Raw genomic sequence first — 14,289 nt, forward strand, 5'->3', positions numbered from 1 at the left:
CGAGGTATTAATCATTTAAAGCCACCGGCGCTGTAGTTCTTCGATAAACGTAGGCCGTGCAATCGGCGAGAACCGGGTTACAGTTATTCGGAGGCTGGAATTTGGATGTAACGTTATACTCCGCCGAGCTCGCATCGTGTAAGAATGAACGGCAATCATCTGTCGATGAACAACTCAATTCCACGATATTTCTATCATTCGGTACCTGGGACATTTGGCAACGGTTATACTTTGTAGTCGATGCATTTCTAATGAACGGAAACGTGTTTCCTTAGCTCGAAGTCTAGGCACAATCTATGCTAATTACGCAGAACAAAACCTACGTAAACCGGCGAAATGCTAAGAGAGTTTCAATTAATTAATTAAACATGCTCGATTGCCAAGTGTGCGGATTTTTTTCAAGTAATATAATTAAAAAAAAAAGAAAAAAATACCGTACGTTGTTCATTATCAAAAATAATACACAATATGCACTTACATCGAATTTTGCCGAGAAGTAAAAGTTAATTAAAAAATATACCGAGCTAATTTAATGGTATTTAAAATTCTCTAGTAACGTCTGTATTAAGCGTCAAACATTTATCTTTTCGATTTTTACTTTATACCTTCCCACGACTTTTAAAAAACGCAGTATCTTGTCATACGAGATCGTAAATATTCTTTTCTTTTGCACTAGTGTATTAATTACACTTTTAGATGTAATGAAATGATACTCGCTTTACGGGGAAAGAAAAAAAAAAGAATTGCACATCCGCCGATGGTGTATCTTAATTGGCAGACGAAAGCGACGAGAACGCACGTGCGTATCGTACGTGGCGTATACGCGCGTAGAAAAAGCTTTTGTCGTAACGTAGCACTCGCGCGGTAACGGTACCTGCCACTTTCATTTGTACTCACGTATCTAATGTGTGCGAGGCGCACATGTGGGTTGGCGCCGAGATACACTGCGCGCAAATAAAACCGTAAGTCTCAATACTGCGCAAAGCGAGTTGCACTAAATGATTTCTTTCCAGCGTGTTACATATATTTACGAGCGCGCGAGACGTAAAATCAGAAAGAACTTTTTCTGGTAAGCCGGTACTTTTTCATCATTTTGTGGAAATTATTCGAGATTGTTACGAAACCTCACGTGAGCCGTAGACCCCGCTATCCGAATATTAATTAATTGAGATTCCACACGGAATTAATTTAAAAACTGTTACTTCCATGTTTGATCTTTAATATTAATATCATTCTTTTCAAATAAACTTATGTTAGATATTTTACAAAAAAAAAAAAAAAACAAAAAAAAAGAAAAGAAAAATAAAATAAAATAAAATAATTGTATATTCGCGATGACTCGTCTCGAGGAAGCATTTAACGACCGTTTTGTTGCGATAAATAGATTGATTCGAGGAATACGGGAATTTTCTCAGATAAATCCTCGTGAATTATGCATGAAGCTGCGTAAAAATCGTGGCAGACATTAGTTTACACACGTACGTGCGCACACACGTGTACTCGGCCACGTACGAATGAAATTCAGCTGAAACGAGCTAATATACCGCTATTCTAAAGAACATGCGGCTAACTTCGACAGCGGATTTGCAATATGTCCCGCTCGTCGATACACACCGCAATCGCATACGCACGTAAATCCTGGATTGATTATTTGCAATAAACCGTGCTCATCAAGCGGATAATATCGGGGGAATACGTACTGAAGTGTAGCCACCGCGGCCTGTTGTTCATACGCTTTGCTTGGTTTAAGTTTAACCAAGTACGGCTTGCGCGTTCTGCGTTTCCGTTTCTTTTTTTTTTTATCGAACTTCGTATCAAACGGGATTTATTCATAAAGTTAACGTGGGCGATCAGAATCCGGATTGCGGCAGTGAATATTTATGTATTTAAATGGAAAGTAAATTGCGTTCCGTAAATATTGTTACACGTTACATCTGACATCATTTGCTTCGTCTGTAAGTTCATTGACCGGTTCGGAATCATTTTTTTTTTTTTTTTTTCGAAGAAATTGCAAATATTAATAAATTTTTTTAGACAGCGTCTATTGAATATCGTAAAATACCGCAAAAATATTACGGAATTATATATTCTTCGTTCGAGAGAAATTAAACGTCGATCTATCAATAGCTGTCGGTCATTATTCGACCGCAGAAACGACAAAAAGCATTAATCGCCCCGGTGCCGACTCCGGGGGACCAAGGACGAGAGACCGCAGAGGAAATCACCTGTTCTGCCAAGTTCAGGGCCTATCGTGTCTAGGAACCTCGCGGCAGCGCAAAGAGCCGTCGATCGCGCGCGATCAAATCAATTTAATTATCCTGAATTATCCGTAAAAGTACGTTGCTCTCAGGCAAAAACGATACCGTCGACCATTGACCGTTGTAATCTCAACGAAGGTCACTCGCGCAAGAAAGTATGGTGCTTCTTCATATCTTAAGACCTTGAGACAGAGCCGTAAGCATACCTTGACAGACACCGCTCAACAGACCGCTGCTGTTGCTTCTGCTTCTGATGCGACGTTGTTACAAAACTCCTTCAAGTTGTCAGATCGCACGGCGGTGCATCATCTCTCCCTGACGATGTCGTCGATCTGAATTTACGCGTTCCACGTGATTACCTGGGTCACCGTCAGTCGGATCAAGTTGTTGCACCCTCGATCGCGAATCTCCGGTGAACAGCCGAGGCCACGTGGTCGAAGCCTGTCGAGTAGTGTCTCTCGCGCCCGGCGTCTGCCCGTCTCATCTGTGACTCCGCGACCTCCACGAACTTTGGAGAACGCCCTTCGACCGACTTTAGAACACCCACTTCGGCGGGCACAAGATATCATACGTCGCGGATGACGGACAGATTCGCGATCGAAGGTCCCGAGGATAGGAAGAAGATACCACTCGGACTGGCAGCCGCCGGCTCGACCTGTTCGCCACGGCTGGCACCTATCGAACTGGTTTTGCTCGGTTCACGACTTCTGGATCAACCGATCCAGGTGCTCGCTCGCAGCCTCGCTCCCCCTGCACGAAGAATCGGCAGGCCACGACGACACGCATCGGCCGAGCGCGCGCGCTTATTCGCGTCCTCGTGAGAGAGAGAAGTTAGCCCCCCCACAGGTAGGAGGTAAAGCCGAGTAGATACAAACGACGGCAAGCTAAACTGCGGGCCAGCCGTGGATGGTAGACTATGTCGGGGTCGGGGCTTTTCGTGCCGACGAGGACTCTAGCTAGCGTTCGGCCACTTCTCGAGGTGAGGTGGTGGCAATGACCGTTCTCTTCTGCGCTCGTCTTTGTCTTTCTCGCGCGACCGGAACGTCCCAACCTGCTTCTCTTTCTTGCTCCTTCTTCATTCTACCTGTTGCAAAGGTTCCCTCTTCTGCCGCCAGCATTACCACCACCATCGTCGCCTGCACCAAGACTTCAGTATCATCACTGTAGTTAGCTTCCTCTCCTGCTCATGTGTTATTCCCTCACCCTTGGCTGCTCCTCCTGTAGTCTTCCCCACTACGACCTCGTTGTCGCCGTCCACAGGTCGCTCGGATGGTCGCTCGTACTTCGTCGATGGTGTCTCCTTTATGTCAATTTTTTTTTTATCTCGTCTTCACTTTTTTACTTTTCCTTTTCGATTGCTTCTCGAATTCGTAGCATTCGTAATTTTTATTTCTTCCGTTTATCTTTGTCTTTAATAAAAGTCGTTAATCATGTTGCGAGCGGAAGAAAATTAAACAAGTTTAGTGTAGCGGCGGAAGAACTTGATCTCTTTTTCTGTACAATGACTCTTGTACAATTCAAATCGTTGTTATAAAATAACAAATTATGTACGTGTCACAAAAGTAAATATTAATCATACATTAAATATTCATCTACTATTTTAAAAAGCAGTACAATATTCGTCGTATTTTATATTTAGAATTTTCAATCTTTACGATAGAATAATTTAGAAAGTAAATAATCATTACGTTTATGATCTACATATATCACTCTAAGATTTACCTGCATCAGGTAAGTCTTTACCTGTAGATCCATCTCACGGCGAATGTTCATCATTGTACGATCGTCACTGCAGGATAGCATTTCGAAAAGAAATCGATCGGTCGAATTGTTCGAAATAAAACGATAACGAATGATATGTTAGATGAATTTATTAAAGAGAAAGTGAGAAAATTAAAAAGCAAAAAATTTATTATTATTATTATTAAATTGCGTCAAATAAAAATAATTGGTTTTATTGAATTTAAAAAATTGCTCAAGCAGTAATTTGATTTATCACAGATTGGCGTGGCCGGAGATACTTTTGTTTAATTCTATTTTCGCGTGCCATTTTATCCTATGTATATAATTCTCTATCATTCAGGTCCTTTGAGTCTCGTCGGTGACGTTTTCTGTTAGCAAAGGGTAGAATAACTAGTGGGGTTGAATCTCGAGGATTGGCTGCGGTTTATAGTTGAGGGGATGCGTCAGAGGGTGCATTCGTAGGTATATATACTCTAGCGGCGGCGCAGCGGCCGACCTAAACTACTGAAACGTTCGCCGGTGTGTCAGGAAGAAACCGAGTATCGCGAGGAATAAAAAAATTACAAGGTGGCCAGTGATTTGAGCGTAGACTTTCTTCAAGTGTTATATTTAACTCCACTCGGTAAATTTCCTATCTGGGTCGCGTACACGTACAACTATATACATATAATAATTGCCACGATTTATTTGCTACTCGGTGAGTTTTGAATGTAATTTACATGAATTGATTTAAGAAATTGTCTCTTGATTGATGTTTGAAAATCATGCTTTAGAATTTTTTAATCGATTTTATTGATTAAACTTTAAGTAAGATATAATTATTAATTTATTTTTTACTGTTCGTGGAATTGATTTCAATTTAATCTTGTTATTAAATACGAATATTTTATCGCAAGTGACACCATGAGTAAAAACATTTCATTGTGCAGTAATCAGTCAACATGACGAACTTGTAATCATCGCAAAAGGACATGTCCGAAAATCAAATTTCGTGATTGATTTCGATAGCTTCGTTACTGCCGCCGTAATCGCTCGCGATACTCGTGCGTATAATCATATGCATTAAAATGCGGCTCATGAATTTTACATATTCAGCGAAATTACCTCACGATTCCCCTTGTCATTTCGCGATCCGTTTGTGGCAGGTTTATCTCTTAACGAATTTATTTCGACGGTTTTCGCCAGCCTGTTTATCGAGCAAATTCCATAAGCAAATTAAAATTAATACCGTACTCGGTCTCTTGTTATTTACTTTCTAAATAATTCTATTTTGTTGATTAAGGTAATAATAAAAATTGCAAAGAAAGAAAAAACGAGATTTAAAACTGAAGATAATTTTTAAATAAAAAGGAATAAAAAATTTAATTATATTTTCTACATATTATTTATATTAAAAAGAAAAAAAAAAAAAAAAAAAAAAAAAATACGGCATTGTATAAAAACTGTTCTGCGCGGTATTCTTGGAGACTAAAATATTTCTTAACACTTCTCAAAGAATGTTCCAACTGATCGAGAGAAGCCGATAACGGTATGCGTTAATTTCACATGCTAATTATCGAGGAATTCCGTCGCGTCTTTCTTGCAAGGCAATCACTTTAAAGCGCAGGAAGCCAAAGAAGTCCGTAGTGCTTAATCATCCCTAGTTTTTACAACTCTCGGAAGTATATTACACGTTAAGAAGCATCCGATTGTACTTCGTTTATGTGTGTCACATAAAGCGAAAAATGTTACCGTAATGAGAAAAAAGAAGAGAACGATTTGTCGCTCTATTATAGATTTACGATCGTAGACGCGAATTTGCCGTCGTCTTCATTGTTAGTTTCAACCTCATTTTTTGCGTACAAAATTCTTCGTATTATTTCAGCAACTGAGACTACTGTTCGAACTATTCGAAATGCAGACACGAACGAATCTGGTTAGTTTCTTTTATCGCTTGCTCGTTGTCACCGTCATTGGAGTGGCGATCGCTTGTGTCGATGCGCAGCCCATGGCTGGATTATCCGAACCGGAAGAGACCACCAGTTCAGACATTCAGTTGCAAAAATATGCCGATTTTGTTAGAAATTATTATTACACGTTTGGAAAAGCGAGGTAATTATGAGAATCAATGCCTGTCTTTTTGTGATATAAAGCAAAATAATAGAATTAAATTGCTTTGAATGTAATTGCGTTAAACTGCGCGGAATAAGCTACTCTTTACAAATAACTGAAAGTAAATTATACACGGAATGAATAATAGATAATTAATCCCAAGCAATTGTGATAAAGAAGTATACGTGCGCAGAACATTTTATAAATACCTACCTGCGTTACCTTGAAATGTAAAAAAGAGAACATAGAAGAAGTAACGTCTCGGATATCGAACTGAACATAATTATGAAAATAAAATTCATCATATTAAAATTAATAATATTGGCACGTGTAGGCACGGCAAACGAAATAATGCTCTGCCGATGATGGAATTGAATGCCACGTGGAAGACCCTGAAGATGATTCAGGACGCGCAAAAGCAAAATAAAAAGCAAAGGCAGGGGAACATCAGGCAGAACAAAGAGCAGATCTTGCTCCGCGACTTTCCAAGCTCAGACGTCGATGAATACACGCCGTATGACGCCACGCTATCCGGGTCTCTTCCAGATGTAATGAACAAATATTACAATGATATACAATAAACAGTTCCTGTATAGCATCCTCCTCCTTATCTCCTAGTATCGAAATTAATTTAATTTTGGCTCAGGAACAAATTAAAGTTCTTCATCTCGAATAATCGCGACGCTTATCAATATTAAATTTTGCTTTTTCGTGAAGTTAAATTTTTTAGATATCTCATCGATATATGTATTAGATAAGATGAGCGTATGCTTAAAGATAACATCAAAGTGTGTTTAATTCGACACCGATATTTGAGGTGGTACTTGAGATAAATTAAATTGTATCAATTATATGATATAAATCAACGTGGAATGTTTGCAATCTTATTTCATCTGACATAAATATATATTTAACTTATGCATAAAAGTTTCTTTATTGATGGCATTTAAAATACATGGTAAACATATAGTTAAATTATATTTAAAAAATAGAGATATGTATATACATAACTCATTAATTGATTACATAAATATGTAGTCATATTAAAAAAATGAACAATAGATCTTTGTTATTATAAATTATAATATAACGAGACAGTTAAATTATAAGGGTTCGTTACTCTACGTATACAATTATCGACGAGCAATTTATTTATTAAATAGACGTTCCGCGCATAGAGCATCCTTTTTTCGTTTACAAACGCTATCTCTAGAATCGAAATAGAGAGGGACAGGACACGATTGAATCCAGGGTACACCGCCGCTACACAAACAGAATTTTGTGCAGTCTTTGTTGGGCAGAAATACGGCGTATTCGGGATCTTCTTCCGGGCAGGTACCCATGCAAGTAGATGTATCGTGATCGTTGTATATTTCACGTTCTTCTGTAATTTCTTCGCTCAATAGTTTTGGCATTATTTCTTTATCTTCTATATTTTCAATAATATATTCATTATCTTTAATGAATGTACGTTTCGCGCATAAAGCATCCTTTCTTTTTTTACAAACGCTATCTCTAGAATCGAAATAGAGAGGGACAGGACACGATTGAATCCATGGTACACCGCCGCTACACAAACAGAATTTTGTGCAGTCTTCGTTGGGCAGAAATACGGCGTATTCGGGATCTTCTTCCGGGCAGGTACCGATGCAAGTAGATGTATCGTGATCATTGTATATTTCACGTTCTTCTGTAATTTCTTCGCTCAATAGTTTTGGCATTATTTCTTTATCTTCTATATTTTCAATAATATATTCATCATCTTTAATAAATGTACGTTCCGCGCATAAAGCATCCTTTCTTTTTTTACAAACGCTATCTCTAGAATCGAAATAGAGAGGGACAGGACACGATTGAATCCAGGGTACACCGCCGCTACACAAACAGAATTTTGTGCAGTCTTCGTTGGGCAGAAATACGGCGTATTCGGGATCTTCTTCCGGGCAGGTACCGATGCAAGTAGATGTATCGTGATCATTGTATATTTCACGTTCTTCTGTAATTTCTTCGCTCAATAGTTTTGGCATTATTTCTTTATCTTCTATATTTTCAATAATATATTCATCATCTTTAATAAATGTACGTTCCGCGCATAAAGCATCCTTTCTTTTTTTACAAACGCTATCTCTAGAATCGAAATAGAGAGGGACAGGACACGATTGAATCCATGGTACACCGCCGCTACACAAACAGAATTTTTTGCAGTCTTCGTTGGGTAGAAATACGGCGTATTCGGGATCTTCTTCCGGGCAGGTACCGATGCAAGTAGATGTATCGTGATCGTTGTATATTTCACGTTTTTCTGTAATTTTTTCGCTCAAACGTTCTGGCATTATTTTTTTATCTTCTATATTTTCAATAATATATTCATTATCTTTAATAAATGTACGTTCCGCGCATAAAGCATCCTTTCTTTTTTTACAAACGCTATCTCTAGAATCGAAATAGAGAGGGACAGGACACGATTGAATCCATGGTACACCGCCGCTACACAAACAGAATTTTTTGCAGTCTTCGTTGGGTAGAAATACGGCGTATTCGGGATCTTCTTCCGGGCAGGTACCGATGCAAGTAGATGTATCGTGATCGTTGTATATTTCACGTTTTTCTGTAATTTTTTCGCTCAAACGTTCTGGCATTATTTTTTTATCTTCTATATTTTCAATAATATATTCATTATCTTTAATAAATGTACGTTCCGCGCATAAAGCATCCTTTCTTTTTTTACAAACGCTATCTCTAGAATCGAAATAGAGAGGGACAGGACACGATTGAATCCATGGTACACCGCCGCTACACAAACAGAATTTTTTGCAGTCTTCGTTGGGTAGAAATACGGCGTATTCGGGATCTTCTTCCGGGCAGGTACCGATGCAAGTAGATGTATCGTGATCGTTGTATATTTCACGTTTTTCTGTAATTTTTTTGCTCAAACGTTCTGGCATTATTTTTTTATCTTCTATATTTTCAATAATATATTTATTATCTTTAATAAATGTACGTTCCGCGCATAAAGCATCCTTTCTTTTTTTACAAACGTTATCTCTAGAATCGAAATAGAGAGGGACAGGACACGATTGAACCCACGCCACGCCGCCGCTACACAAACAGAATTTTTTGCAGTCTTCGTTCGGCAGGAATACCGCGTACTCGGGATCTTCTTCCGGGCAGGTACCGATACAGGTCGACGAGTCGAAGTTGTCGGAAGGTTGATGAAACAAATTTAATTTGGACGAAATGTCACGTTTTTTACGATCTTGGTTTTCGTGTCCGCTCGAAGATGTTATGATATTATTTTTATATACTTTATTAAATATATCAGGTTGATTTTTACCGAACTGGCGTACCAAGCAAGTGGCGCTCACCTCCAATTTGCAGACTTTATCTGTAGAATCGAAGTAGAATGATTCTGGACATGGCTGAATCCACATCAGGCCACTGCTACATATGCAAAACTTTCTGCAATCCAAGTTTGGAAGCAAAGTTGCGTAGTCATAGTTTTCGTCCGGGCAAGTACCTACGCAGGTAGATGTATCGGCGTTGTTGGAGTAAAGTTTAGACCACGAGACATATACTTCGTTGTTGTTGCTACCTTCGCTTACAAGTTCTATCTTTTCATTCTTATTAATCTGCTTATCTATTGTAAAGGCATGCTTTCGATTGTACGCGCAAACGGCATTTTTTTTTCGTTTACATCTTTTATATATTGAATCAAAGTAAAGAGACTCTGGACACGACTCAATCCACGTTACGCCGTTGCTGCATATGCAATACTTTTTGCAGTTCTTATGCGGATATAGCACCGTATATCCAGAATCATTCTCAGAACATACACCGATACAAGAAGGTGGATTGAAGCTGTAGAAGCGTGATATAGGCCAGAAGTTATGTCTTCTACGATTGTAGTAATTTTCTTCACTCCCGTATTCCAACGAATTATCCTCGTAATCTTCTTCGTTAATCGTGATCGCGTGATTTTCTTTATATGAATCTATTGCGCAAATTGTGTGTCTTCTGCGTTTACAAACCCTGTCCGCGAAATGGAAATAGAATGGCTCGGGACATCGGTTGACGTATGTCAAACCGTTGTTACACATACAGAATTTTCTGCAATCTTCGTGTGGAAGTAGCACTGTGTGTCTGAAATTTTGCTCGAGACAAATGCCGATGCACATGGATGGATTGTAGAAACGTCGTTTGTACCAAGGGTTGTTATACGTTTCACGTTCGTTATAATTCTCTTCGCTTAGCGATACCTGCGAGTCGTCGTCGTCGAACAGATCGATCGTCAGTGAGCGCTGGAATGAATGTACCGCGCAAAGAGCGTCTTTCTTACGCTTACAAACTTTATGCGCGGAATCGAAGTAGAGTGGCACGGGACATGATTGAACCCACGCCACGCCGCCGCTACACATACAGAACTTCTTGCAGTCTTTGTTCGGGAGCAACACTGCGTATATAGGATCTTCTTCGGGACACGTACCTAAACATGTAGACGGATCGTCGGAATGCGACTTTGACCAAAAGTTATTGTATATTCCGCGTTTTTCCGTGCTCAAAAGTTGTGGCGAATCGTTTTCGTCAGTCACATTATGAACCGCGAAATTATTATCTTGATCAAATAATGGTTTTGCGCAAACAGCATCTTTCTTCCGTTTGCAAACGTGATCTACAGAATCGAAATAGAGAGGATCAGGACACGATTGAACCCACGCCACGCCGCCGCTACACAGACAGAATTTCTTGCAGTCCGTGTTCGGCAAGAACACCGCGTCATCAGGATCTTCTTCGGGGCAGATACCGATACAAGTAGACGGGTCGAGATTTTGAATCGTCGTTGTATCGCTTTTTTTGCGCGTTACGTTGCAAATATAATTTTCTGGAAAATCGCAAACTTTCAAATCGGGATTAAAAATATACCCTTGAGGACATTTTTTAATTGTACCGACGCCGTCTTCGCAGACGTAATATAAATCGCAGTCGGTCTCGTGAGAAATTTTCGTGGTTCCTGTTGTCGTGTCACATTTATTTACTGGCGTGAGCTCGTTTTCAGAGTTAGCGCCGCAGTCGACGTTTTCTGGAAAATCGCAGACTCGAAGCTTCGGATTAAAATATAAATTTTGAGGACACGTCTTTAAGATTTTCTCGCCGTTGCTACATTTATAATATGACGTGCAGTCGTATTCGTGCGGTAATTCGCTGTCTTCGTCGTAACATTTTGTATCCGAATCAGAAATATTAGATGAACGTTTTGTGGAAGCTTTAAATCCGAGATTGACGCATTTACTTTCGGTCGAGTCGTAACAAATCTGACGATCGTGATCGTAGTGCATATTGTGTGAACAGTCTCGAAGGACTTTTTCTCCATCAATGCACTCGTAATACTGTGTGCACTTGCATTCGTGAGGCAAAAATACTTTCTCTGGCGAGCCTGCGGGGGGACAGAGTTCCAAAGTGATTGTCGACGGAGGTATATTTAAATTACACTTTTTTTGTGGATAATCGCACATCAGTGTACTGATATTAAAATGTAGCCCTTCTGGACATGATTTTAAAATTTTCTCACCCTTGGAGCATAAATAATATTCGGTGCAGCTAAATTCGTGCTGAAACATTGTACCATCCTTGGAGCATTTAGTGTCGTTTTTGCCATTCGAAATGTCATAAAACGAAAGTAGCTGGGAGCATTTTACTTCAGTTGCCCAGTTACAAGTTTCTTTCGCGTCATCGAAGAACATGCCAATGGGACATGTTCGTAGTATCTTATCGCCTGCTGCACACTCGTAATACTGATTACATAAGCACGGATGTGGAAACCGCGCACTTTCGGATGATTCTTTAGGAGGACATGTTATGCGAGGTTTATCTGTAGCTCTCGTAATTGATGTCGTAGATATTGTTTTAGACGTTATCGGAGTTATGTAAACGGTACACTTTACTTCGGCCGAATCGTTGCAAATTTCTCGAGCGCCGTCAAAATGCAGGTCTTTTAGTACTGTCGAGTTAATAAACGAAGGAACAGTTGATGGTATATCCGAGCTCGGTGGAACTTTACTGCAATTTACATTTTCCGGAAAATCGCATACACGCAGCACTGAATTGAATAGCAATTTGCGATCACATTTATTCGAGATAGGATTTACTATGCCATTGAGACACGTATAATAATAATCGCATCTATTAGAGTGAGGAAGTAAATGTATTTTGCCATCAGATGTGCAAGTATTCAATGGCAAAGTTGTCAGAATTGAAGTCGGCGAATCCGTCGTGGTCGGAATCGTCGTCGACGAAGTAGTCGTGGTCTGAACTGTCGTCTGAACTGTCGTCGGAACTGTCGTCGGAACTGTCGTTGGTGAAGCCGTCGTGGTCGGAATCGTCGTCGGCGAGGTTGTCGTGGTCGAAACCGTCGTCGGCGAAACCGTCGTGGTTGGAATCGTCGTCGGCGAATCCGTCGTAGTCGGAATCGTCGTCGGCGAATCCGTCGTGGTTGGAATCGTCGTCGGCGAATCCGTCGTAGTCGGAATCGTCGTCGGCGAGGTTGTCGTGGTCTGAACTGTCGTCGGAACTGTCGTTGGAACTGTCGTCGGTGAAGCCGTCGTGGTCGGAATCGTCGTCGGCGAGGTTGTCGTGGTCGAAACTGTCGTCGGCGAAACCGTCGTGGTTGGAATCGTCGTCGGCGAATCCGTCGTGGTTGGAATCGTCGTCGGCGAATCCGTCGTAGTCGGAATCGTCGTCGGCAAAGTTGTCGTAGTTGGAATCGTCGTCGGCGAGGTTGTCGTGGTCGGAATCGTTGTTGGCGAAGTTGTCGTGGTCGTAAATGTCGTCGGTGAAGTCGTTGTAGTCGGAATCGTCGTCGGCGAAGTCGTCGTGGTCGAAATCGTCGTCGGCGAAGTTGTTGTAGTCGGAATTGTCGTCGGCGAAGTCGTCGTGATCGGAGTCGTTGTCGGCGAAGTTGTTGGTGGAGTTGGTGTTAATTCACATCCTGCACTCCACGGCCAATCGCATACTTGAAGTTTAGGATTAAAGTGCAATCTGTTGCCATCTTTATCCATTACAGGGCAATCTTGCGGTTCCCCTTTTTTTCCCATGTGACAACTATAGAATTTCGTACAATCACTTTCATGGGGGATAAAAATTGTTTCATTTCGTGGATTATCATCCTCCGGACATTCTGATGCAAATTTGTACGATTTGTCGAAGGTAATAACGCCGGATATGGCCACATATAAAATGACCACTATGTATAAACCTAAAATTAAAAATTAATTTAATTAAGAAAATATTTTAAAGCTGCATATTTGTACATTAATTTTTTATTATTATTTTACATTTTTTTTAGCTACTGATTGATTGATCAGATTGCACGATATTCTTTTTTTCTTTGCGTGATAAAAAATTATTAGTTTGCACGTGCATCACTTAATAAATAGATATTTAATATATTTTTCTTCCACTTTATCACTTTATCGAAGTTTCACAAGTACTCACCTTTCATTGTAATAAATCCATTCGATTTAATTGGAAACTATCTATTTCTTTACTCATTAAATTGCTAACTGACTTCGTCTTTACGATAATGATTTTTATATAAGCACGTCGTGTTATCGCTACATACTTATCATATCTAACATTTGATGAAACCCTTCTTATTCTTTTAGAATAGTCACTTAAGGATATCAAAGTAGGTGTAAAATTATTATACGTGTCAGATATAAGGTGTTATTAATAAATGAAGCATTGTGATATACGAATAAAAAAAAAAAAAACTGTTTTACTAAAGTATCTGTTTATTGTGCTGGAAAAAAATATAATACTCTTGAAATAACTAGAGATATAAACTAGCTTAAAAAAAAAAAAAAAAAAAATTAAAGTACTGTAAATTTAATCCAAATACATTCGGTGAGCGATTTTAATTGTATTATCAAATTAAATTAAATTAAATTTTTTGAAACTAATTTTACTTTAATAAAATTTTAGTTTAAAGTTGCAAAGAAACGTCATCATTCGAAAGTTACGATAAATGACATTTCTTGATAGAAAATTATAAATTATTCGAGACACATGCGAAAGTAAAGAGATAAAAATTCTGACATAATAAAATGTGATGCTGAGATTAATTTAATTTTATTTTTCCAATAAATCAAGATCTGTAAGATATATATGATACATATATATTTGTGAGATATGGATATCGATA

The 14,289-nt window shown here is 39.3% G+C and overlaps 3 protein-coding genes across 3 annotated transcripts in view; 2 read left to right on the top strand and 1 right to left on the bottom strand.

The window, feature by feature from the left end:
- LOC139111831 (F-box/LRR-repeat protein 20) overlaps positions 1-14,289 on the top strand; it is a 43,940-nt gene that overhangs the window by 9,983 nt on the left and 19,668 nt on the right. The gene's annotated exons all lie outside the window — the stretch shown is intronic.
- On the top strand, positions 2,869-6,969 carry LOC139111833 (neuropeptide Y-like). The gene is made up of 3 exons (XM_070672374.1): positions 2,869-4,698; positions 5,866-6,092; positions 6,427-6,969. Exons 2-3 carry the CDS (start codon positions 5,896-5,898, stop codon positions 6,671-6,673), a joined length of 444 nt encoding a protein of 147 aa, XP_070528475.1. The 5' UTR covers positions 2,869-4,698; positions 5,866-5,895; the 3' UTR covers positions 6,674-6,969.
- Positions 7,008-13,942, bottom strand: LOC139111828 (uncharacterized). Its single transcript, XM_070672357.1, has 2 exons — positions 13,581-13,942; positions 7,008-13,341 (listed from the first exon to the last, which is right to left on the bottom strand). Exons 1-2 carry the CDS (start codon positions 13,585-13,587, stop codon positions 7,241-7,243), a joined length of 6,108 nt encoding a protein of 2,035 aa, XP_070528458.1. The 5' UTR covers positions 13,588-13,942; the 3' UTR covers positions 7,008-7,240.

The sequence above is a fragment of the Cardiocondyla obscurior genome, linkage group LG25, assembly GCF_019399895.1.
Source record: "Cardiocondyla obscurior isolate alpha-2009 linkage group LG25, Cobs3.1, whole genome shotgun sequence".
NCBI lineage: Eukaryota > Metazoa > Arthropoda > Insecta > Hymenoptera > Formicidae > Cardiocondyla > Cardiocondyla obscurior.

What these genes read in the sequence shown, in the direction of transcription:
- LOC139111833 (XM_070672374.1), top strand. Translation starts at nt 5,896, where the DNA reads ATGCAGACACGAACGAATCTGGTTAGTTTCTTTTATCGCTTGCTCGTT. An exon ending in TACACGTTTGGAAAAGCGAG is followed by an intron (nt 6,093 to 6,426) that starts GTAATTATGAGA and finishes TGGCACGTGTAG; the next exon opens with GCACGGCAAACGAAATAATG.